The sequence below is a fragment of the Hyaena hyaena genome, unplaced genomic scaffold (assembly GCF_003009895.1).
Source record: "Hyaena hyaena isolate Hyena2069 unplaced genomic scaffold, ASM300989v1 scaffold_231, whole genome shotgun sequence".
In the NCBI taxonomy this organism is placed as follows: Eukaryota; Metazoa; Chordata; class Mammalia; order Carnivora; family Hyaenidae; genus Hyaena; species Hyaena hyaena.
The window spans coordinates 144,773-170,691 of record NW_024080862.1 but is presented as its reverse complement, the minus strand read 5'-3'; the positions used below and the strand labels follow the sequence as shown (position 1 = coordinate 170,691).

At 45.0% G+C, this 25,919-nt stretch overlaps 1 protein-coding gene across 1 annotated transcript in view; it reads right to left on the bottom strand.

The window, feature by feature from the left end:
• DOCK3 (dedicator of cytokinesis 3) overlaps positions 1 to 25,919 on the bottom strand; it is a gene marked incomplete at its 5' end in the record, with an annotated part of 183,663 nt that overhangs the window by 20,380 nt on the left and 137,364 nt on the right. The window contains 9 exons of the mRNA XM_039243629.1: positions 497 to 638; positions 4,265 to 4,369; positions 5,769 to 5,855; positions 12,274 to 12,422; positions 14,722 to 14,815; positions 15,320 to 15,380; positions 19,762 to 19,857; positions 19,994 to 20,020; positions 22,400 to 22,485. Of these exons, the coding sequence (XP_039099560.1) occupies positions 497 to 638; positions 4,265 to 4,369; positions 5,769 to 5,855; positions 12,274 to 12,422; positions 14,722 to 14,815; positions 15,320 to 15,380; positions 19,762 to 19,857; positions 19,994 to 20,020; positions 22,400 to 22,485 (847 nt within the window). The remainder of the gene's footprint in view (positions 1 to 496; positions 639 to 4,264; positions 4,370 to 5,768; positions 5,856 to 12,273; positions 12,423 to 14,721; positions 14,816 to 15,319; positions 15,381 to 19,761; positions 19,858 to 19,993; positions 20,021 to 22,399; positions 22,486 to 25,919) is intronic.

The window sequence follows — 25,919 nt, the reverse complement described above, 5'->3', positions numbered from 1 at the left end:
ACAGGTACTCTCCATTTCCTTCTCCCCACCCTTCACACCCACCCCCAGGGCTGCACCTCAGTCCTCCTGACAAAGACTAGGGATAATAATGCACACAGGAGCAGAGCGGGGGATAGAAATGGTGGTTATCCCTGTGGCAAGAGTTCTGGTGGGACCCCTAATCACCCTGTACAGTGACTGCTCCTGGTTGCCTAGGCAGGTCCTTCACAGGACCAGGTAAGGACTAAGGTGATGGTAGCAGCCCAGCCTGAGGGATAAAGTTCCCCCAGAAGCCCTGCCTCAGGTACCCACAGCTAAGGGCATGGCATGCTGCTTCTGTACGAGGCTGTATGAGCGCCCTGCTAAGTGTGGGTTCAGTGATGAGGACATAGTCTGTTCAGGACTTAAGGGTAACCTAGCCTGTAAGGCCAACAACATGGCAGAGGGGCAGCTGACTGGGTGGGCCTCACCTCCTAGGACCCCAGCCCGCCTTCCCCCACCAAGCATCGAAAGATACACTGGGCATCACACTGCAGGATGGCATCGTCGGGGTGGTTGGGGTGCTGCATGGCGACCGCCTGTGGGAATTCGCTGAGCATCCTCTGCTGGAAGGCCTCTAGCCTCTCGTAGTCATGGCCCCGGCACACGTATTCTTTGTTCTGCCACAAACAAGAGAACATGCTCTGTGCCTTGCCCACAGCCTCCACCTCCACATGGGTGTCAACAGCTACTTGTGTCACAAGTATGTCCTAGGATCCCCTGTGGCAGGCATGGGGCACAGCACTCAGTCTGCCCAAAGGGAAATGATGATCCAGAAGGGAGAGGAACAGAAAAAGGGAGACTTACACTATGATGTGGTAGCCAGGAGGCAGTGCACAGGTTTCAGGAAGCTTTGAGGAGAGAAGGTACCTTACCCAGGAAGGAATGAGAGGTGAAGGGTGGGGTTTTAGAAAAAGCCATGCCTGAGAAGAGTCCTGAAAGGCCCACCTGGGGCAGCTCTGAGGGAGGAGTGGGGAAGGGTACTCTATGTGGGCAAGTGACAACTAGGGCAGCAACAGCCTATACAGGAAAAGGTTGTGTGTGGAGAGCTGGTGGGGTGAGGAAGACGCCTGCAAAGAGTGATCACCAGGGGTGCCACCACATAAGTCTTAACAGGGGGATGACCAAGTACATGCTTTTGAAGGGCCACTTTTGTTAGCGGGGACAAAAAATCCAAACATTACTTGGTGTCCAGTAGGTATTCAGTAATTATTTACTGCATGGGCAGTAAATTTCTTTGCAATTGTGTCAGCAGAACAAATAGACATCATCCTAAGTACACATTTCTTAAAACCTTGTTATATCATATTTGGTTTGGGTTAGGTCTCAGTTTTTCTCCTGGTGGGCTGTAGTCATGACAGGCTCCCCCACCCCATCCTGCTCTGCCTACCTCACAGCTGGTCATGAGTGAATGGAACACTTCTGCAGCTCTCTGGTGACATGTGGCTGCCTGCCCAGCTACCTCACTAGATCCACTTTGACAAAGTGGCATTAGGCACTGGAAGCCCCTCCTGGCATGTCTTCAGAGGAATAGAGAGAGAAGTTCCACAGGGCCAGCCATACACTTACTAGTACAGGGATGATTATAGGCCAGGCCCTGGAGGACCTCACACTTTTTTGAATAGAATTTCTGCTCTCTGTTTACTTCCCCTTTTACTATAGGAGAACTCAGCTAAGGCTGGGCCACATGTTTGGATGGATCAGAATGGAAAAAACAATACCAGAAGGGAAGTCCAGGTCAGGAGGAGCAGGCTGGCCTCTCCAGTGGAACAGACTAATAGTAAAAGGACAAGAGACATTTCTAAGTGCCTTGCCTAATAAGCAGAACTGACAAAGAAGATAACTGTAAATAACCGATCTTTTCATATCAATTCAGAAATGTGCAACCCTCACCAGTATCTTTTCCTGGGTCAAATAAAGAGAAACAAAAATTACCCCAAGAAGGGAGGGCTGTATGTTTTCCTGTCTCTGTGCAGATTAGTAGATAATCACATTTGCGAAGCAAGAGAGGCAGATGGTCCAGGGAAACCAAGCTGACAGAGCTAAAGTAATAGATGGCCTATGTGTTCAAGGAAGGTGAGGGAGTAGCTAGCCTTCTGGGGAAGGCCCAGCAGGAGGAAGGTACATAATGCTGACCTTGAGGCTTGTTGTCAGTTTCAAGTTTGCTTGTGTGAAAGCCCCAGCATCCTCACATGAGACAGATCTGGCTGCCGCTGCTTTGTACTTCGTCCTTGCCATCTACCAGGCAAATAGCTACCTCTGCTGGGACTTACTGCATTTGCCAGAGATGAACTGAGCAGTGGAGGGAAGGGAAGGCAGCATGTGCCTAGGCCAGGCGGATTTGCATACAGGAAACACATCTCCTAGGGAATGCCCCTTGAGTGGAGATGGGGATGGACTGATGGGCAACATTTCCTAACACCCATTGTTATCCTTCTTCCATTACTGGCATTGCTGAAACCACAGTTGAACACTGAGACTCTCCTGCAAGCATTATTTAGATGGCTCAGATGCAGGTTCTATGCCAGGTCCTACTTGTCAGAAAGCTCTGAGTGCCCCTGAGACACTGATATACCCTGTGACATAAGCATGTGGGGTGGAAGCCAGGGTGAACCATGATGGAGAACTCCTGTTTGGCAGGGACAGAAATGAGGATCTCAAGGCCATGGTTTTGTAATATCCAAAATAATGATGTTTTAGAATACAATCTGGTTATGATATACAAATTGTGGGACTAAACAAAGCAAAGACAAAATGAGAAAGAAGTTACAAGGCCAGAATCATTAGTTTGTCTAAGGACTTCCTAGAGAGCTTTTGGTTTCTGATTCTTGTGTAATTCCTTCTTTCTCTTCTGCTGACCTCTACTTGCATTGCTTTTGTATAATCTCTGTTGGTAGGGGCAGCAGATATGCCACTTCTGAGATGCCGGAAGTGGATGGTCCCTAGAGAGTGAACAAGTCCGGTCCTCCTGAGGAGACCCTCTCCTCATTGACATTCTGCTGCCAGAAACCCTCCTGTGGACTGGAATTGGAGCCTTACTGGGGGGGGGGGGGGTCACAATTAGGCAGTGTGCTTGCTAGCCTGCCAGTATTACTAGTTCCTGCAGAGATCAATTTTCCTTTTAGCCTAGAATGATTACTGCCTAGGAAATGTGCAAGTTGACCTGCCTTACCATCTAAAACGTGGTTATCCTGGACTTGTGCTAGCAGACTGGCTTTTTTTTTTTTTTTTTTTTAAAGGAGCCACTAAGCCCAACTGACCTGTCATGTGATACCAAGCTCATCATTGTTCTCTGGTGAAAATAATTTTTCCAATAGGACAGGATCCCAAATATATCAAAGGGATTCTGTGAACTTTCCCAGCTGCTGGTTGAGACTTGTAAGCATGGAACTTTAGTAAGATATTGGAACTGGGGATAGTCAGAGCTAGTCTTAGGTCTCAACTGCAGCCCAAGGCCCCCGCATCAGCATGGCTTCATTTAGGTCCCAAGAGAACGATGAATTCCTATGGGCTTCAGCTTATAAGTCCAGGCTGACTTTTCCTGGAGCCTCTGGCTTTTGTGGAAAAAGAAGAAAGTAACAACTGTTCAGCTGGTGTCAGTATGTCTATATTCAGTCATTCCTTCTGCTCTGTTGGTATCCCACCTCAGCCTTCTAGGTGGGAGAAATGGCTTTCACCATCCTGGGCCAGAGAACTGACTGCCAATAAAAGGCTTTCCACAGCCATATCCCATTTGACAGCTCACAAGCTTCTCTCAAATCAACAGGTTCTTGATCCTGGATGCACAGCATACAGTACGGGCTGGTGGAGAGTCTTCATCTTAAATGACAAAACCCACAAGGCCAGCCTACTGTTGAGGTCAGGGTTGTAGTGGTGTGCTATCTGGCTAAGAATAGTCACAATGGAGGATTCCAGGCACTGGAACTATAAATTGGAAGGCTTCTAGACATACCTACAGGACATTCTCAGACCCTGGTCATTTCCTGCAGGAATTTGGTTGATTTGGTAAGAAAGTCTCACATATTCATATATTCCAGGTAGCTACAACATAGTACAGCAGAGTAAAACAAAGTCTAAAGTTGGGAGACAGTCCAGTCAAATAAAGCCAAAAGTTTTTTGTTGACTAGTTAGTCCTTCAAAAAGTAGTATTCAGTAGAATAGAGGAAAGGATTTAAAAAAAAAAAACAGGTTATAAATGAATTGTTGTGTAAAATAGAAGTTCATGAGACTACCTGAATGGACTCACCCGAAGGAAGAAAGGGAACTTCCTGCCATAGAAGCCGACTCGAAAGAACTCAGGCTCTAGGCGTTGCTGCTCCATGATGTTGTCATAGTAGCTGGCCTCCATTTTCTGTGAATAAGAAAGGCAGTTAGTTGCCTTTAGGTTGGCCCAATTGCTAGTGGTGTCCAAAGCAAGTTCTCCCAGGCCCAAGGAGACACTGTCTTTTGGAATGACTGTGTGAGACGTGAGCCCCTAGCCATGATCAGCCTCTCCCCACCCAGGTTGCTGCATATTGGAAGAGGAAGCCATCCTCCTCCATCATCCTCTGATGGTGAGGTGGAGACAGCAGCCCAGTGCTCAGAATGTCATACCCAGTGGGTGGGACCCAACCTCATACAGATCCAGGCTTCCTGAACTTTCAAGGGTACAGGTTTAACATGAACTTTTTTTGCCCAGGGATTTCTGGTTTTGACTAATTCTCACTATACCAAATGACTTCCAGCCCATGTTAGTTAATTGGTGGCTAACAGCTATTCTCCACACCATTTTCCATCAGTCTAACTGCATTGCTCTTGCTCATCTATCATCTATCTATCATCTAAGACGCTAATAATCACAGTGAGAAAATCTCAGTTGCCAGCATTGCTGGTATTGGTTCCAATTTAGGAGATTTTAAACTTTAAAAGTTTAACTAATACCCATGATGTCTGGCATTACCTACATCAGTAAGTTTCTTAGTACTGGCTGACCTGGTTTCACATTTGGAAAAACTCACTGAATTTTGACTGGGAAGATAATTCTAATGCGCTCAATCAAGCCAGCCTGCTGAGGAGCAGTGGCCTTCAAAGACTAGCCAAGAAGCTACTTCTAGAGAACCACATCTATTACAAAGACCCAAATACCTGTCTGGATCAGGGAACATGGCAGAGCTGCCCATGCTGCAGAGGGTGCAGGAGGAGGGTAAGCTAACACTGCTGGTTTCTCTTTGCTACTGGAGTCTGTGGCTGTTATGACTCAGAATCCAGCACCAGCAGCCAGAAAAATCTGGTGGAGACCTTCAAAGTCCATGGGACATTTCACTTAATTTTTGAATATTGTGCATCAAAGAAGGAAGTAAGAACAAGGTGCTTGAAAGTGACCACAAGCCAAAACAGGGAAAGATCTTACAAAGTTTTCATATGAAGCATCTCTGAGCAAAATCATTTTAGGAAAGGCTTCTTCATGAAGGTGAGCTGCCATCTCCTCCTTGAACCCCCCTTCTTATCCTGTGTATGCTGCTTCTCCCTTTCCTGAGCACCAGTGGCCCTTGGGGTTTGGATCGCATAATCATCTGTTAGGTGTGTGTTTTAGTTCCCCATTGAGACTGCAAGTATCTTGAGGGCAGGAACCTTGGCTTCTGCTTCTCCTGTACTGACCACAGCACTAGAGTAAGGGCTAGACCTGCAGTGAGTGCTCATTCAGAAACAGGTGCCAGGAAAGTGCTAGTACTTCCAGTCAGGGTGGGGTTGGGGGAAGAGACAAAGCTCACCCGAATCCAGCTGAGGCTCTGATAATCGTAGAGGCTCTCATACTGACATGCCAACTCCCTGCACAGTGGGATTCCAAACTCCCAGCTCTGTGTGGGAAACAGAACAAGGCTTCAGCACCTCAGACATCCTCAGAATGGCCCAAGCTCATATCGAACACATTAGAGGGCACAACCAAAGGCCCCCTGCAACTCATCTGTCACAAAGAACATCTGCTTGAGATGAGTCTGTGCAGCACAACACACAGTGCTGTGGCTTTCTAGCTCAAGGTTGTATCTTTTAGGTTTCTCCTCAAATGTCTCTACCTCCTAAAGGCCATTCCCTGACCACCACAGGAACGTCCCCAGCCATTCTGTTTCATTACTCTTGAGTTATCTTTAAAAAGTATTTCTTTTTTGTTGTATTAATCTCAATAGATGATAAACTACATGAGGACAGGGACGCTGTTTATTTACTTAATCCTCAGAGCCTAGAGCAGTGCCAGGAATGAACAGATAATAAAGATATATTTAATAAGTTAATGAAAGAAGCAATGACTTTTGCTTTTATTTAAATTCCAGTTAGTTAACACACAATGTGATATTAGATTCTGGTGTATAGTATAGTAATTCAGTGCTTCCATACAATACCCAGTGCTCATCACAACAAGTGCACTCCTTAATCCTCATCGCCTATTTCACAACCCCCCCCCCCCCCCCCGTACCATCAGTTTGTTCTCTATAGTTAAGAGTTTGTTTCTTGGTTTGTCTCTCTGTCTTTTTCCCTTTACTCATTTGTTTTGTTTTTTAAATTACACATATGAGTGAGATCATATGGTATTTGTCTTTCTCTGACTTATTTTGCTTAGCATAATACTCTCTAGCTCCATCCATGTATCTATACAATGGAATACTACATGGCAATGAGAAAAAATGAAATCTGGCCATGTGTAGCAACATGGATGGAACTTGAGGGTGTTATGCTGAGCGAAATAAGTCAGGTAGAGAAGGACAAATACCATATGTTTGCACGTATAGGAGGATTAGGAGGAACTTAACGGAGGACTGTGGGGGAGAAGAAGGGGAAAAATAGTGGGGGAGAGGGAGGGGAAGGGAGGTGATGGGCATGGAGGAGGACACTTGTGGGGATGAGCGCTGAGTGTTATATGGAAACCAACTTGACAATAAACTATTTTAAAAAATAAATTTTTTAATGTTTTATTTATTTTTGACAGAGAGATAGAGACAGCGTGAGCAGAGGAGGGTCAGAGAGAGGGAGACACAGAATCCAAAACAGGATCCAGGTTCTGAGCTAGCTGTCAGCACAGAGCCCGACGCGGGGCTCAAACCCATGAACCGTGAGATCATGACCTGAGCTGAAGTTGGACACTTAACATACTGAGCAACCTAGGTGCCCCCTAGCTCCATCCATGTTGTTGCAAATGGCAAGATTTCACTTTCTTATGGCTGATTAATATTCCATTGTATATATGTACCACCTCTTCTTTATTCATTCCTCTGTCAATGGACACCTGGGCAGAAACAATGACTTAAATTTTTAAAAAATGTTTATTATTGACAAATAGAGTGTGAGGGAGGGAAGGACAGAGAGGGAGACACAGAATCTGAAGCTCTGAGCTGTCTGCACAGAGCCTGATGTGGGGCCTGAACCCATGAACCATGAGATCATGACCTGAGCTGAAGTCAGATGCTTAACCGACTGAGCCACCCAGGATCCCCCAGAAACAATGACTTTGAAATTAAGATCCCTGGGGCTCTGAAACAAGTACAGAAACCAAGCAGAAAGTGGCTATTCAAGGACACAGTAGGAGGCCTGACAATTTCCTTTATAGAAATATTCAAATATCAAAGAAGGCTTCAGATGATCTTTGCCTAGTGAGGTCCCAGGCTGTCTCTGTGCTGTGGCCCCTATGACAGTGACAGGCCCACATAACAGGTGCCTCTGGAGGGCTTAAGAGGTCTTAACTAAGGGCCATTACTGCCCATTTCCCATGCTTTTTTTTTTTTTTTAAATAGTGCTTTCTTTTGTTAGATTGGGAATCATTGGTTTACTTGATATTTCAGCTAGGCTCTTCTCCCCAACTTCTACATGCTAATTAAAAAAAATTTTTATAGAACATTTTAAGCATATAGAAAAAGAGAAGAATGAGCCCTAGGTACTCATCACCCAGCCTCAACAATGACCAGTTGTCATTGGCAATTCACTGCCAGTCTTGTATCATTCATACTCCAACTACTTACTGCCCCCCAGAGTTTTTGAAGCAAATCTCAAGACATCGTATAATTTCATCTAGTTATATTTCAACATGACTGTTTAAATAATAAGAACTATATTTAAAAAAAATACTATTTGAAATAGCATCAAGGAGAAGGACAACACTATGTCATTTGGGACTGTGTTTCTCAAAAAGAGCAGATTATTTCTATCCTTTGAAAGAATTAATGACATATGGATTGAAACTGTAGGACCAATTAAAAATATTAAAACAAACCAAAGGGAATTTTTAAGTAGACCCTGGCTCCCTGAGCCAATATAATGCCTCTGCCTCAGCAAGCTAGAAAACCTCTTATACCCCCATATTGCATCTTTCAAGGAACACATGTCAGCCCCCCTTCCAGCTCCAAGTGCTACTTGGGCAGGTTTTCGCCAAGGACTCACAACAGGCTCTGCCTGGCAGGTAGCTCCATGGGGGCTAGCTAAGCAGCTGAGCTGTGCACAGACTTGTGGCCAGCTTGCCAAGAGTGCCCCATGGGGAACTGCTCATTTAGGTGATAAGGGCCCCGTGTGGGGCTAACAGCACTCAGCCTGCTGACAGTAGCTTCCAGTAAAGCAGGTCTTCTCCTCTACTGGGATCAGTGTTCATCTGCCTTGTTGGCATCTCTGTAATTTGTGTAATTTGCCCTCCTGCTACATGCCCTTCTCTCACCCACCCCCAATTACCTGTAAAGCGAGCCAGGACCAAGAGTTTTAAGACATTCTTTCAGCCTTAAGGGGTTGTGCTGGAACCCTGGTGGGTCTGGGGGCTTTGAGAGCTGCCTCTGAACACAGGTGAGGAAAGTGCTGCAGGTACGTTGCATCTCTGTTACATTTTTTTCTCTTGGATATCTTGCCTTCTGGCAGGAGGCAAAGCCAACTCTAAAACTCCTTACCAATGTCTGAAATCCAATTATTTCTACCAGCTCTGGAAGATGCATGCTTTTACACATCCTTGTGACCCCTCTGATAGGGATGACACAAAAGTTACACTGACTTAGGGCTCATTCTAATCAAAGTGAAAAGGAAGGCAAAGTCCTGGGACTCAGACTGGTAGTCTATGTACTTCTGTTTACACACAGCATATTAGAAGCAACATATCTGTCATTCCTTCAGAGGAGTGTGGGCAATAGCAATCCTTAGTCAGGAAAGCCCAAGCCCAGCCCCACGGAGAAGGCTGCTCTAGTCTTAATGGTCTGTATGCCAGATAAGCAGGGGTCAGAGGCCTCTGCCTAGTTTCCCTTCCCGTCTACTCCCTCTGCCCTGCGATGGAGGACCAACTCTCATCTTTGTGCCACTCCTTCCTTCTTTCAACTCCTACTCTGCCCGACCCTTTGAAATGTTCCTTTCTCCTTGTCTGGCCTGGGAGTGCTTGCTGACCCTCTGGGAGTGCTGACTACAGCCCAGTCCAGTTTGGGGCAGGCTCCAGGCTCTCACCACTGGAGAGTATGTTCCAGGGGTAGAGTATGACCATGAATTAAACTTCTGACTCAATCCTTCTGGGTGCTCAGGAAATAAACATGGGACCAAAGGAAGTTGGGTTATCTCTATAAGGCATATAACAGAGGGGCTGAGAGTGTGTGGAAGAAAAGTAGAGGGCCTGACTTATGAGGTAGGGTGTGCTGGGAATGCTGAGGGCATATAATCCCTTTACCAGACCCTCCCTAGAGTCTTCTTTTTTTCCCTCCTCCTGCTGTCAAGGTAGCTTCTCTTGGGGCACCAAGAAGCTTATAGGTTCACTTTCTCTGCAGCAGCCAGGTTTTGCTTTTCTGAAGCCAATAGTAATAGTAATAATAATAAACTTGAATGCTTTAAAGAACTGGTTAGCTCTATCCACTGGTTCTATGGGGGGTACTAAGGAACAGACACACAGAAGTTGGACCTTCTGTATGAACTCAAGAGAATGAACATGATAAAGATCTCTTTGAGGATGAGCTCATGAAAGGGCTCTGCACTCAGCACAGAACCTGCTCCCCCAGCAATTCACAGAAAAAACAGGGTTACTAGAAGGAGTGGGAAATCCTCAAGCAAGTGACCTATGGAGCCTTCCAGTCCTTCCCCTAATTCTGTTCATCTATGATACTCAGGCAGGTTTTGCATTTCATTCTCTCATCCATACTAAGCTTTATCTTATTAAAAAAATTTTTTTTACCATACTAATCTTTAAACCTGCTTTTCTAAACACCACTGTAGTGTTTAGTGAAGAGGGGAACGACTAATGCTCCCATGTCCCACTGGTAGGCTCTGTCAGAATAGGACAACTCTCCACTGTGTGTGCTGTGCCCATGGAAAGAAAAGAGAACTAATACACTAAAAGCACTATACACACTCACACAATGATCATGCTACTCCTTCTGAGCTGGCAGGGTTTGCTGGGCATGTGGGTAGATGACAGCTCCATGTGGGCTGGGTGCCAGAAATGCAGGGCTTTAAGGGTGGGGCTTTAAGTCCAACCTTGGACCAGCAAGGAGAGGAGGCTTTGGGACTACACTGTGGATCAGTCACACGTGGCTGCCCGAGTGCTGAGCACGGGCCCCCTTTCCAGGCTAGGTTATGTAAGAGCTCCTGAGATCCTGGAAAGGTTCCTGCATGGGTGAATGCTTTTGACAAAGATGTCCTCTATGTTATGTAAAACTGATGAATATTTTCTGACTTATAGGCAAAAGCTATTAATGTTTAAATCTTTCTTTTTTATGATGAACAAATCCATTAAAAAAACCCAATTTCCATTCAAGTCAGGGTTTCAGCCATGATAGTTCCCTGAGTGATCCAAACTCAGGTTTTTTAAAAAATATTTTTTAAAATGTTTATTTATGAGAGACAGAGAAAGAAAGAGAGTAAGAGCGAGAGCACACATGAGAGGGCAAGGGACAGAGAGAGAGAGAGACATGGAATCTGAAGCAGGCTCCAGGCTCTGAGCTGTCAGCACAGAGTCTGATGTGGGGCTCAAACTCATGAACTGTGAGATCATGAGCTGAGCTGAAGTTGGATGCTTAACCAATTGAGCCACCCAGGTGCCCCTTAAATGCAGCTTTAAAAAATTTTGTTAAATGTTTATTCAGTTTTGAGAGACAGAGACAGAGCATGAGTGGGGAAGGGGCAGAGAGAGAGGGAAACAGAATCTGAAGCAGGCTCCAGGCTCTGAGCTGTCAGCACAGAGCCCGATGCTTGAACCCACAAACTGTGATATCATGACCTAAGCTGAAGTCAGATGCTTAGTCAATTGAGCCACACAGGCGCCTCAAATTCAGAGTTAAAAATTTTTTTAAAATGTTTTATTTATTTCTGAGAGAGAGAGAGACAGCATGAGCAGGGGAGGGTCAGAGAGAGAGGGAGATACAGAATCTGAAACAGGCTTCAGGCTCTGAGCTAGCTGTCAGCACAGAGCCTGATGTGGGGCTCGAACCCACAAGCTGTGAGATCGTGACCTGAGCCAAAGTCGGACGCTTAACCAAATGAACCACCTAGGTGCCCCAAATTCAGATTTTTAAAGCAATGATCAAAGCTGAATAATGAGCAAACAGCATCAACAAGTCACACAACCCCAGCCTTTTCAGTGCATGGGTCACAACCAACTGTAGGTGGTCATACCTACACCCCACAAGGAGCCCTCCGAGAGATAGGAGCAGAGGGGCTGGAAAGTCCCAAGGAGGCCTAAACCAATGCTGACACTGTCTGCCAGTCCCACAGATTCAAGCCTGATGGGGAAGAATCCCAATGAGAGAAGTCCAGTCTGTGCTGTGATGAAGGGAAATCCAAGATAAGTACATATACCAGTAAGAGGCAGGACAGGCCAGGGTGCCTTGGTGGCTCAGTCAGTTAAGTGTCCAACTTCGGCTCAGGTCATGATCTTACGGTTCGTGGGTTCCAGCCCCACGTCGGGCTCTGTGCTGGCAGCCAGCTCAGAGCCTGGAGCCTGCTTCAGATTCTGTATCTCCCTCTCTCTCTGACCCTCCCCTGCCCACACTGTCTCTCTCTCTCTCAGAAATAAATTTAAAAAAAAACATTAAAAAAAAAAAAAAGAGTCAGGACAGGCCTCCTTTGACTAAGGTGAAAATCCATTCGTCTTTATAGCTCATATGTTCTATGGCAGATTAGGAAAGCAACATTAATTCTCTGAGTAAATCAAATAAATATTAAGTGGGGTCCCAGAAGCCCCACACCACCCTCTGTAGCTGCCATTCCTACAGTGTCTAGATGCCATGCATTATAGCAGAACCCGAAGAGCTGAACGGCTTGCCTGATGACACCTACCTTGCCTTTGTTGAAGTAGTGGATGATCTTGCGGCACAGTCCCTCTTTCCGCTGCCACTCTGTCTGGGATGGGTAGTGGAGGAATTCCCGAAGTGGCCGTTCCTCCCACTGCAACAGCTCACAGTAGAGAAGCAGAGTGAATGCGGCCTCTGTGGGGAACAGGGCATATAGAGATCCAGGGTCTTCTCCTTGGTGTTCCAGAGGGAGCCTGGTGCCAGGGGACTAGCCCAAGCACTATGCTAGGACAGGGCATGTGCAGCCCAGGTCAGGGAAACTGGATACCAAAGGTGACATAGAGGGGCTGCCCACCCAGCCAATAACCTTTGTCCATAGCATTAAGGAGTCAAAAATCCTGGTAGACAGCTTCCTCCCATAGCCTGATTTTGGGTGCTGGGCTCCAGATGAAGTATGGCCCAGCTACCTGAGAGTTTGTACACAGGTTGTCTTGCTTTGGGAGACCCTGACTTGTCAGAGAGAGTTCTTGGGTTCCTTTTTAGTCAATTGATTAGAGCTTCCTTTTCAACCTTCTCAGAACTGGCTCTTGCAGGAGGGCACTGATCAAATCTTCTCTCAGCCCTCCCTAAACCAGCCCCAGTGCCTATGGCAAAATTTTCTGACCTCAGCATGGCCTTCATTTCTACTGTTTCTGCAAGGACCAGAGAGAAGTATAAATGGTGGTAACTGTGTGATGGGCCTGTAGCCAGAAACTCCATTCCTGGAGGAGCTTAAATGATGCTGGACTAGGGCAGAGGCCCAGTGATACTTTACCCTACATATGGAACTGTTCAAGGGAGTTATATAGAACAAAAGCAGCTAAATACTGTGGCTCCCTAAATCCTAAAGCATGAGTCACACTGAATGACAGACACTGCTCAGGGTCCTCACTACACAGTCTGCTCTTTCCTGTTGTATTTCATCATTTTTGGTGGGTATCACCTACTGGCAAGGTAATTAGCTCTAACTTCTGCCTGACCTTCAAGGATTTACTCAAGTCCGCTAAAAATAACTGTGAAGAATCTCATTTCTAACTATTTCGTGACCCATTTCCAGTTTTAGACAAACACACCTACCTGCAGCCACTCCCCAGGCTCCTCCTTATCCTTGCCTCTTTTCCTGTCTTCTGGCTACTGGACCTTCCTGCCCAAGGATGCACATGCCTCCTTACCGGATCCAAATGGGATTCTGGGGAACAAGCTCCTGAGGCACTCAAGCCCTCCCTTTGGAACTTAGGAAACCAGGTGAAATTTTTTTCTTTCCTGACCATATCCTTTTCAGATGTTATTCCTGAGGCCACCAGAGACAAGGCTTAGCATCTTTTCCCTCTCCAAATCCCTTTCCTCACCTCTCGGTCATGGCCCAGTCCTCTAGGAATTTAGTATATGCCTTTATGTTATATGGAATTTATCAAAGTCTATTGCTTCACTGTTTTCTCAGAGGCTTGCTGCAATCATGGGTGGAAGTAGACATAGAGAATGGCAGATGTGGTCCAGTCATTTCAGATTTAATTCTTGCTAACCTGTGTGGTCAGAAAAGGTGGCATCTATGCCAAACAATCCCTTACATCTAGAAATATAGAAGGAAGATTCTGCGTTTCTACAAATCCATATAATTCTAGTAATGTTTGTGGACAAGAACAGCTTGAATTTCATGGTCTGTCACACAAATTCAAGTACTATGGCTCAAGAGCTAGGATATAGTGGCTAGTCACCACAGTGAAGGTGGCTATTTTGGGGGAGCTATGGCACAAGGTGATTAGGCAGGAGACATATGCATGCACATACCCTCTTGACCCATAGTGGTACTCAGTAAACAGTGTGACAGGCAGGCTGAAGTGCTTTTAAATTTGTTCTATTAGAAAGGGCCTTAGTAATGGATTAAATTGTATAAAGGGGCCCCATGTGACCTGTCAGAAAACCAAATGAACTCTCTCAATATTTTCCATTGGAAAATCAAAGTAGGGTGTTGTGCAGTTGTGGGGGAAGAGCCTAGATTGCAAGGCAGTTCTGCCAGCAAGTTCTGGAAGTCTCAGGGTTAGGCAGATATTTCTGTGTTATGGCCTCACGTAGCTCTGGCTGTGAAGGTTGTCAGAGTCAATAAGGCTCTGCTCTTGGAGAGGGACAGTGAGCTCAGGATGCTCTGGACATAGCACATTAAAATTGGAAGGTTATTCTTGAGGCCTCAGAGTGGGTGGACAGAAGGCAAGGAGAGAGCAGAACAGCCTCAGACAGCAGAGGAGATGGCATGAAGGCACAAGTGGAATTTCTTCTTGCTTTCTCTCCACCATATGTGACAAAGGAGTTGAGGGAAAGGATGAGGTGAGGGGGCAACATGGGCCCCAACACTCTGCTAAGATCTGTCAGGCACCAGCTCAGAGCCTTTCTCTGCTAGCTGTGCATACCTGTCCAGTCTGTCCTCACAGGGAGACATGGTTGTCCCCCTTCAACTCACCTGTGTAGTTTTCAGCCTGCAAATGCATGTCACAAAGCTTATGGATGTAGCGGATATACATCTCTTCTTTGTTAATCTCAGATTTGTAAAAGTTCTGTGAGAGAGAACAGGAAATAAACATAAAGATGAGAGAGGCTCCCATCTGTGGAAGCCCTACCTGAGCTTCAGGCAACTGGTCAATGCCCTGGGTGTGCTGGACAGGAGAGGGCAGGCCATGGACACAGACAGCACCAGGAAGAGAAAGGATCAGCCAGAAGGCACACCTGCTCTCCAGGTGTGGTGGAACCAGTGGCAGATTTGCAGGAATCCAAATATTGAGAAAGAGGAAGAGTGCCAAGGCAGACTGGGAATTAGGGTGTGTCAGGGTTGACTGGACCTTGCTAAGAGGCCAAGGCAGAGTTCTGTCCAAAGAGAACATTCCTTTCTCAAGTGAAAATGTGACTGATGAAGTGTAGGTCTCTGAGATATCAGGGACAGAGCTGATATCCTGACTCAAGCCCTAAGGCTTGCAGCCACAGTAGAAGGGCCAAGCCCATCACAGTGCAGGTCAGAAGCCATTCCACTGGGCAGATAGGAGGTGGGGCTCATGTCTTCTCACCATCAGGTTAACAGTGCAGCCAATCTTCTTATTCTCGGTTTCCTCTCCTTTCATGCAGTCCCTGGAAGGGAGAGCACAAATGAATGTCTCATGGCATGAAGTGGTGCCTATGGAACAACGCATAGAACTGCAGTGTCACAGAGGCATTAGTATAACTAAACCCTACATTAGGGTGCTCTCCAAATGCTTCCACAGATGGGGGTTATACAGTGAGCTCCCTCTGAGATTTGGACGCACTCCTAGGGGTTCAAAGATCTCTGTTCAACTGAACCTCTCGTTCTGGTGGCAGAGTGTAGAGCCCAGATAGTACATTAGGGCAGTACCAATATCCTCAGCACAGAAGAATGTATCAGTAAAGACAAATATCAAATCCTCAAGTCCCCAGAATGAGAGGCACAGAGCTTTTCTTATAGGGAAAGTTTCATTTTGAAGGACAGTGCTCAACAGAAGCCAAGATGCTCCACTCCAGGGACTTAGCTTCAGGACCTTGTGGCTACAGCAATCATGGCATGGGTGCCATGTTAACCACCTTACTGAATTTTCTCCCTATGGTCTCCTTCCTGTGTACTAATGAGAAGCAATAGGTTTAAAGTTTCTTTCTGATTTAGGGGTAGCTTCAACCAGGGCTGAGTTGCATTCATGCTGAGCAGAGCAGGGTTGGGTGTAAGAGAGGTCAAGGCTAGCCTGTGAGACACAGAACAATGGGAACACTGAGATTGGATCCTTCCCTAGGGAGAGAGGGGGACTGGTCAAAACCAAGTTCCTCTAGAAGGAGCGAAGGCTTGGCACAGGAGACAAAGGAGAAGGAGAACCAGGATGGTGAATCAAGAAGCCTCCTTTATACACAGACAGCCAGAGTTCCATCTGTTTGTTGTGTCTCCTTCTATGGCACCCCACAGGGCTTTTGGCATATAGATACAGTTCCTTGTGTAGCTGTGTGTTAGGGAAAGGCAGCATAAGCGGGTTTATGGACCACTAAGATCAGGTGAAGAGAGTGTCTTGGCTTTGTTCTACCAATAGGCATGGGGTTCAGTGAGGAACATCACAGCTGGGAGTCAGGAGCCCTAGTCCAAGTCACTGAACCTCTGGGTGATCATGTGACAAACTCAGTTATTCCCATCTTCCCAGCTGCAATCCAGCTCACAGTGGGATGACTTCTTTGAAAGAAAGAAATACTGAAAAATCCACACAACTCTCATGATATTTTGAAAAGCCAAGTGTCCTCCCTTCTATGGGGGGCTACTATCAGAGGTGGCAGCTCTCTGGAATTTGGAACCAAGGTCCTCCTCCTTTTTGGGTTCCCTATCAGCCATAAGGCATTTGGTTCCTCTGTAGTCAGACATGAGGGTCCTGAATAGGCCACTGCACTATCTTTTAGTGCTAGTAGGGACAGGAAAGTACTGTGACTTTTTAAGAGATGGATCAGATGGCCAACTAGTTACAAGCAACATACGAAGTGGCAGGAGGCATCTGTCTCTCCAATAAGTTGGCCCTATAGAGACCGGTGAGGTCTCAACTAGCTACTTTGGCATTTAATGGTTTTTGTTTTTTGTTTTTTTGTTTTTTTTCTAGAAAGCATATGAAACACTTAACAGGCATCAACGTCTTTGGCCATAACTAGAACTTCATTGCCAAGTCAATTAAATAGGAAAGCACTGACCTCAACCCTGTGATGGCAGGGGAATTCCCTCCACACCTTTGTATTCTATGACCACCTCTCCCATACACTGCTAACAGCTGATTCTTCTCCTCTTTGTGTCTGTGAATCACTTCTGTGTGGCTGCTCAACAGAGAGTACACCTTTTAAAGCCTCTGACTTGGGTGCAGCCATTTCTCTCCCCTACTCTTTCTCTGGAGGATGAATAGGGAAGACTCTCCTAAAGAGGCTTCTGAAGCAACTTGTTGTGAGCACTGGGCTCATGGTGACCTAGACCAGGGCTCATGCAACCCTTAGTGCAATTGGAAAGTCCTGAGAAAGGAAGGCTCCATAATCTCCAGTTCCTCTTCCATGTGGAGGTTCCACTGAAAGTCTCAAGGGCTTGGCAACCCTAGCCCTGTCCCTGTATGTTCCAGGGCACTAAGAACCACTCCCCCCATCCCATAGGGCTCTGCTTCTTAACCTGAGAAACACAGGTGCCACCAGTGAGCATCTTTATATCTGACAGAGTATCATTCACACAAAAGTTGAAGAGGTACTCTTCTGAGTACGTACGGCTCATGCTAGTCTAAAACTGAGTCTCACACTCTAGGTTCAGGTCATTCTGGAGTATAACCTATTAATTATTTGCCTAATTAATGTGTGTGTGTGTATATATATATATATATATATATATATATATATATATTTATCTGTCAACTATTTTCTTAGTAGGTTCTTGTTGAACTAAGCTACACTGGGGTAAAAGAGACTTCTTTGGTTCCTGCATGATCTTCCAATCCATCAATACATACACCTGCCAGAGGACCATCAAGGCTCCATGTAGGGGACCATGGAGATAAAGACAAGGTCCCTGTCTTCAAGGGGCTTCTCTCTTTAGTTGAATGAATCAGAAAAATGACAAATGTTTATCATGCAAAGTGACTGATGCTTTGAAAGAAGTGTATACAGAGATCCAGGTAATCTCTTATCTGGGAAAGCCTCCTTAATGGGGCTTGGTAGGAAGCTTGGGAGGACATAGCATGTAGAGAAGTCTGAAGAGAAGGCGACAACATGGATGAAGGGATAGGGTATGGCTCTTGAGTCAGACTTGGGTTCAAATCCCAGCAATGTCACTTCCCACAATTGGTGTTCCTTTACTGATAAAAACAGGGATAACCCTTGTAGCTGCTTATGGGATTAGAGATAATGCTTGTAAAGCAAAAAGTACATGGTATATTTTTAATAGATAAAAACCATGATAAACATTATGGTGTTTCCCTTCATGTTAACAAAGAGTAACACTAGGAGGTCAGGATATGCACATGGATACTGGGGACTATCAAGGAACAGGGCTGGAGGAGTGAGCAAAGGCCAGTTTATGAAGGGGTTTGCTGCCATGTGAAAGAGTATGAACCTTGTTTTTTAGGATCCCATTCTTGAGACAAGAAATAGAAGCGAATGAAATTGGGTTTGGCTATGAGTTTGTTTGTACAAGATAGATACAAAAATCAAATGGGCAGTTAGAAAAAGGCTAAGAAATTAATTTTGGCTCTCTCTGGTAGGCCACAGAGAATAGAGATAACTTTTAGTAAATGTATCACAGAGGGGAGGTATAGAGTTTTGCCCACCCCTCTTCACTGTCTGAGAGGAGGTACAGAAAAGGCTAGGGATATGGCATTAACAAAGGAGTCCAATATTCTAAAAGGGGTCTTCAAAAGGCTACTTGCGAACTCATAATGCCCAGGAAAAATGGGCGGAAACTCGCATAAGCACAACTGTGCTAAAGAAAGAGGGGATGCATAAAATAGGAGCCCATTTCTCAGGAATTCCATTTCCATGTCCAGCTGGTACACTGGAAACCTGAGTCTTCTGCAAAGCAGAAGTCTTGGTGCAGGAGTACCCTCTTTTCAGCAGCAACTGGAGGTGGCCTAAACTCCCTCATTTCCTGATGCATGGGTTGGAAGTGCTCTCCCTTGGCATTTACATGTCTTGTAGCACAAAGGAGACAGCTATTGCTTGGGGATGAGTTTCCTCCGTCATTCTTCCTCATTCCCTATCACCTCCCTCTAGGCTCCCAAAAGGTACTCTTAGCCACCACATGAACTCTGCTAAGATAATAATTAAGCCTGTAATGGTGGCTTCATTGCCTCTTCTGGAGTAATTAAAAAGCCATTATATGACAGAAGGCAAGGTTTCATGAGAAAACTAATTTTACATGAACTCTCAGAATGAACATAGTATAAAGATCTCTGAGCTCACAGGAGGCTTCCTCTAATCTGTTCATGGCCAAGACCAAGGGACAGAAAAACACACTTTAGGCAAAGAATGGAGGCATGGAAAAGTATGGTCCTCAGTGCCTGGAAAAACCAACTGGAAGTCCTACTGTGTCACACTTCTGTACCAGGTGATATTTTCCCTGCCCATCTGCCATATGGCTCTCAGGAATGCAGTACAAAGGACTTACAGTTGTTTTCTGCATTGCTCTGAGCCTTGACCTTTTTGGATGGAAAGCTATATGTCCCTGGGATGCCTCCTGGATATATATGCCCACATATCAGGGGGGATCCCAGGAAGCCCTAGGAGAGGAATCTTTCCCAGGGCCCTCTACCCCTGGGAAAGGACTCTTTCCTTCTATCTCCTTGGCCATCCCTAGATTCCCAATGACCAATGATGGTACCCCAAACCAGAAGAGTCCTCCCCCTGAAGGCCACATGGTCTCTATTTTAAAGTCAGAGGATGTCCTTGCTGAGGGAAGTATCCTGATCAGAGGAAAGGTCAGATAGGTAGATGCCTGAGAAGATACCTGTAGTCAAGAAGGCGTTCCATGAGGCGGGTGACTGAGGTCACAAAGGAAATGCCAGTTTCACGCCATGTTTCCTGTTCAACCTTCTCCAGTAGGCTATTGGTGGGAGGGTGGGGGAAACAAATACAATATACAATTCATGAGCCTTCCCTGGGCACAAAAGTGAGGTCCCAGAGCCCGTGGAGCCTGTGATGGATCTGGAGACAGCAGACTTACCACACTACAGTCTTACCTGGGGTAGGGCCCAAACAGCTGGGTTCTACTCCATGCAGCAGAAAGCAAAGACAAGGTGATTACTGAATTGGAAGGAACATATGAGCATATTTTCTGTTTTCCTGTTTAAGTTCCTAAGGATGCCAATGAATTGAGGAAGGGGTTTTAAAGCCCCAGCCCTTTAGGTGTATGCTATGGAGTTTGTCCTGAAATAGCAGCTGAATAAGAGCCCACTGAGAATAGATCTGCCTTTGCAGTTAGCCAGCTACCTCCATCGCCACTCAGAGGCATCTTCAGCAAACATACAAACTAAACTTTCCCCATAAACCAAGGAAAAGGTTCCAACTAGTCTTGAAGGCCCAGTATGAAGGGCAGTGAGCGAGTCTAGGAGTTACACTAAGCAAGTCTAGGAGTTACACTTGGTCATCTCCACTATCAGGGGATGCTTCCATGTGAAAATTGCCAGAGCCAAGAGCTCAAGGCCCAGGTCCTTTTCTTATTTGCCAGGCCATGCTAATGGCACCTCAGGGTAGCCTCTGGCTTCTGTGTCTTCCCACAGATGTCTCCTAGGGGATGATAACCTGGACTCTCTGCGTCAGTGATGACCCCAGGTCCAGGTCTCATTCTTGATTCCTTTCCACACTGTCCTTCACTCCTGCCACCTGGAGTGGCAGGCCCAGCTAGAGGCCCAGTACTGGGGACTCCCGCTCACAACCTGGCTGCTGTTAATGCTGCCCTGACAGAGATGGTCTTCCCCACATAGAGTATAGGGCCTGAGCCGAGGCTTCTGGAAAAGTGAGGGTGTTACTAGAGGGAAGGCAGCACCATTGCTCTGGCCTCTGAGCTGTGTGGATGAAGCCATTGTGTCAGTATTTCCCAAACTATTCTACCTCTAGAGCTCTGCTGTCCTGGAGGACTGAGAAAGGTGTTCTGTGAGCAAACAAGCCTCTGAAATGCTGGTCACTACACACTCCTATCGGAGATATTTCACACCTTTCTGCCTGTTTAAGGCTTTGAGAAGTCCTGTAATAGAGGCCTGTTAAATTTTGTTTAATTGAATCTTTTCTGAACTGATCCACTTACTTTTTTCCCCAGCACCTTTCCCAAAACACAAATTGGGAAATGCTGCTCCATGGTTCTCAGCAGCTTTTACTCCTCAAACATGATTTAGAAGAGTTTATAAAACATTATTTGGTCAGGTGATTCGTAAGTGCAAGTTATTTGTGTGGTTTTTTCCTTTGTAGTAAAATCATCTGTTAGTGACTTAGGAAGAGATTTCTGTGCATTACTTCCACAATTAGAAACATCTTCAGTGAAAAAAATACTAAAGATGGATTCATTTACACAAACTATAATTATTTAAATTTCAAATAAATTCACATTTTATTGTCTGACTCATCAAAGAACAAAATGGGCAGGATATAGCAGAAAGATTCCCCCTTCTTGAAACTGAAAGATCTGAGTCCTCCCCCTAGAGCTGCTTTTCATTGGTCATTCAACTGAGGCCATGTTAACACTTTCCTCACCTCAGTTTCATCACCTTTATTCATGAAGATAATTTCTCCCCTGCCCACTTCACAGGTGTGTTGTGAGGATTAAGTAAGAAATGTTAACACACTGGTATGCTGTACAGTTCTAAGCAAATGTACAGTGTTATTATTAGAAAAATATGTTATTGGCTTATCTTCAAAATGGCATTAAAACAAAGAAAATATTAAAGCTGGAAATAATAAGTGAGATGGGAGGGGACTCGAGCTGTAAAAGTCTTAAGATTTTGCTTTTTTTAGAAGATAAAATGTCTAGCATCACTATCTGTATGGGAGGACCATAGCTCTCCTGAGTCCCTCCTTTGGACTTAGCCTTGTGGCAAAGACATGTAAGGTCTCTTGGCCTCCATCAGTTCAAGACAGGAGCTACAAATGGTGGAACTGGGAAAATCCCTGACGTCATTCAGTACAAATATCCTGTTTCACAAACAGGGAAACCGGCCTGGAGAGTGGATACAACTTGTTAAAGTCACAAGATCCATGAGAGTGTTTATTCAAGTTGATTGTACCATTTTATGAAGCAAGGATTTAACTTATTTCCTCTAAGAAATGCTAGCACTGAGCCCTCACAGAGTCCCCATGGGCTGTTTGCCCAACTGGATACAGTGCATGCTATGAAGACATATGAAAGACCTGTCTCCTATCAGCAAATCTAAGAGCTCAGAGTTCCCACCTGTCTCTACTTCTTTAGTTAACTATGGCAATCCCTGAGACAGCTTGCTGCCATAATACTACCTTCTTATTGACTAGGAACAACCCAGGTCTCTCCTGATACCCACCCTCTGAAGCCCACCCAGTGTGGGTTGCACCCCTACCCTTCATCAGCCCACTTCACCCTCCTCTCCCAATGTGGGGTGCCTGGGGCTGAAGCAGCTTACAGCAGGCCGAAGAGCTCCCTGTAACTCTCATCGCCTTTCCCTTCTGACACCATGCTGTCCAGCTTGTCAATCAGCTCGGCCTCCACCTAGAGGGAAGCAGAGACTTCATGAACCTGAGCTGACCTCAGAGGAAGAATGAGAAATCTAGCTCCTACCACAGGTGAGAATGGTGGGGGTCTGCTTCCTAATTTTGTCCTTGTACCAAATAAATCTGAGGGAAGGCAGGACCTCATCTAGAGCACTAAGAAACCACCTTGCCTCCCTTGTTTAGAAAAGCTACCCACTCCAGTCGTTTAAATTAAAGTTGGAACTTATACACCTCACATACTCTTTTCCCAGTGTAGGGGCAAAAGCCAAGGATTATCTGGAAATAAAAGTATTTTGGATTCAAAAGAGGTCTTTGTCATGTGTTTTTCTTTCTTAAAAAATGTTCATTCAAAAGAATTTGTGTGAGGAAAATAGATTTGGTTAGAACTTTCCCCTCTAGTCAGCTAGTCACAAAGGAAGCTTGCTGCAGGGCTACTCCTTACTCAAATGGCTGACATGATTCTGAGTTGAGCAAAGTATGAGTATTTCCTTCAGAGATTCTTCTTCAGGATAAAAAGCTCCACTGTTTGTCCCCATAGGACCTAGAGCTCTTGGGGCTGATGCCTCGCCACTGCCTCATCACTGGGGCACCTGCATTTGTTACTGGATTCCTAAACCATGAGGGGCAATACTGTACTTGTCCCCCCATCCCCCAACTGATATGCAAGGTATTCAGCAGTGTTCAGCCACTTTTAAATAAGCCTAACTGGATTTACTCTGAGGTGATAAATTAGCTGTAAGTGATGTGAGATAAAAGTCTTTTAAACCCCTCATTAGCCGTTAAAATGTGGTATTGGGGGCACCTGGGTGGTTCAGTTGTCTGAGCGTCTGACTTCGGCTCAGGTCATGATCTCATTGCTTGTAAGTTCGAGCCCCACATCAGGCTCTGTGCTGACAGCTCAGAGCCTGAAGCCTGCTTCAGATTCTGTCTCCATCTCTCTCTGTCCTCACACTCCTCGTACTCTGTCTCTCTCTCACACACACAAGTAAATAAACATTAAAAATTAAAAAAAATTAACAAAATTTTAATGTGGCATTGTGGCACCTCATGCCAGTCAGAGTGGCTAAAATGAACAACTCAAGAAACAACAGATGTTGGTGAGGATGTGGAGAAAGGGGAATTCTCTTGCACTGTTGGTGGGAATGCAAACTGGTGCAGCCACTCTGGAAAACAGTATGGAGGTTCCTCAAAAAATTAACAATAGAATTATACTATGACCCAGCAATAGCACCACTGGGAATTTATCCAAAGGATACAGGGTACCAATTTGTAGGAGTACATGCACCCTAATATTTACAGCAGTGCTATCAACAATAGCCAAATTATGGAAAGAGCCCAAATGTCCATCAAGTGATGAATGGATAAAGAAAACGTGGTTTATATATACAATGGAATACTTGGTGATGAAAAAGAATGAATTCTTGCCATTTGCAACAACGTGGATGGAACTGGAGGGTATTATGCTAATTGAAATAGAAGAAAGTCAGTAAGTCAGAGAAAGACAGATATCGAATGTTTTCACTCATATGCGGAATTTGAGAAACTTAACAGAAGGCCATGGGGGAAGGGAAGGAAAAAAAATAGTTACAAACAGAGAGGGAGGCAATCCATAAGAGACTCTTAAATACAGACAACAAGCTGAGGGTTAATGGGGGTAGGAGAAATGGGTGATAGGCATTGAGGAGGGCATTTGGAATGAGCACTGGGTGTCGTATGTAAGTGATGAATCATGGGAATCTACTCCTGAAGCCAAGAGTACACTGTACACACTGTATATTAGCTAATTTGACAATAAATCATATTTAAAAAATAAATGTGGTATTGTGGTATTATATTTATATAAATACTTTATATAAACAAAAAGGCATTGCTACTTTTAATGATGAGCTATAACAGAAGCATTTTTTCACTTCACATAGGGCCAAAGAGTCCTAAGGCAATGAAGTAATAAAAAAATAACTGAATTAGGATATTCATTGAAGGCAATTATGATTTCTGAAACGTCTTCAGCAGAAAATGAGAATGGATGAATAAATGTTGTTCTGTTTATACTGGCCTGCTCTGCAGAGACTGTCACACATTTATGTTTGGCCTGATGAGTCAGCTGCTTGAATATGCATTTCAGAGAAACAAAGTCTTTCTAAGAAACCCTAAGACCAGGGGTTCTTAGGGATTGATGCTATATCTTTCTCTGTGTAGAGAAGAGACTTCAGCAGGGATTTGCCTGGGGTCATATAAAGTCAGGTAGAGCCAGGCCCAGAGGCCAAGGTGTCTCATTCATAGTTCGAATCTTGTCTTTTCTTACTGGGTCAATCAGTGGCCCACAAGCCTCCCAGGGGAAGAAGGGTCTGTTTGTAACAAGGAATCTCTCTTCAAACATGTGGGTACAGGTAGATTGTGTTTTCCAGGACAGGGCAAAGTAGCGGAAGGCATCCTGGAGCAGCAGGGAATATAATAACTGTGTAAACATCAGTGTAGTAGTTCCCTCAAATTCTCAAAATGGGCCTCTGGGCCAGCAGTATCAGTCATCAGAGACGTCATTAGAAATGAAGATTCTCAGGCTCCCAGTGGATCAGAAACTTGGGAACAGGAGAAGCAGTCTTCTTCAACAAGCCCTCCCAGTTGTTGTGATGCCTATTCAAATGTTAGAACTTCTGTATTAGGCAAAGGAGTTGGTGATGGAAGGATATGGGGATATTACTTCATCACCCTATGTAGTGCTAATAAAGGAAAAAGTTATTAGGAGAAACTGAGAAATCCAAAACAGGTAACGGTGAAGATCAATGTATGTAAACCAATGTCTTTAAGTCAAATGAAATGCTAAGTTCTTCAAATATACTGTGTCACGGGGCACCTGGGTGGCTCAATCAGTTAAGCGTCTGACTTTTGCTCAAGTTATGATATCATGGCTTGTGGGTTTGAGCCCCGCGTCAGGCTCTGTGCTGATAGCTCAGAGCCTGGAGCCTGCTTCAGATTCTGTGTTTCCCTCTCTGTCTCTTCTTGATTCACACTATTTCTCTCTCTCTCTCAAAAATAAATGTTAAAAAAAAATATATATATATATATATATATATATATATATATATATATATATACCATGTCATAGTTGGTAGTATTGACAATTTTGGGTTTGGAGAGTTTTATTCTATGGAATCAATATTCCTGAAGTGACAAGTGACACCTTGTTATTCGTTCAACAAATATTTGTCCTGTGACAACCAACTGCCTAATTCAGGATGAGACATTTAAGCCTACATTTCCTAGTTTGTGAAGCAGTAATGGTGGTTAACAGTTCTCTTTGGTGTCCCTGTGCCCTAGCTCTTAGAAGTGCTCAATAAATGTCAACTCTGATTTTTGTCTCCATGAATCTAGCATGTTTCAGGGACTATGTTGGATTCTAAGGAATAAAGCACAAGAAACAGCCCTGGTGCC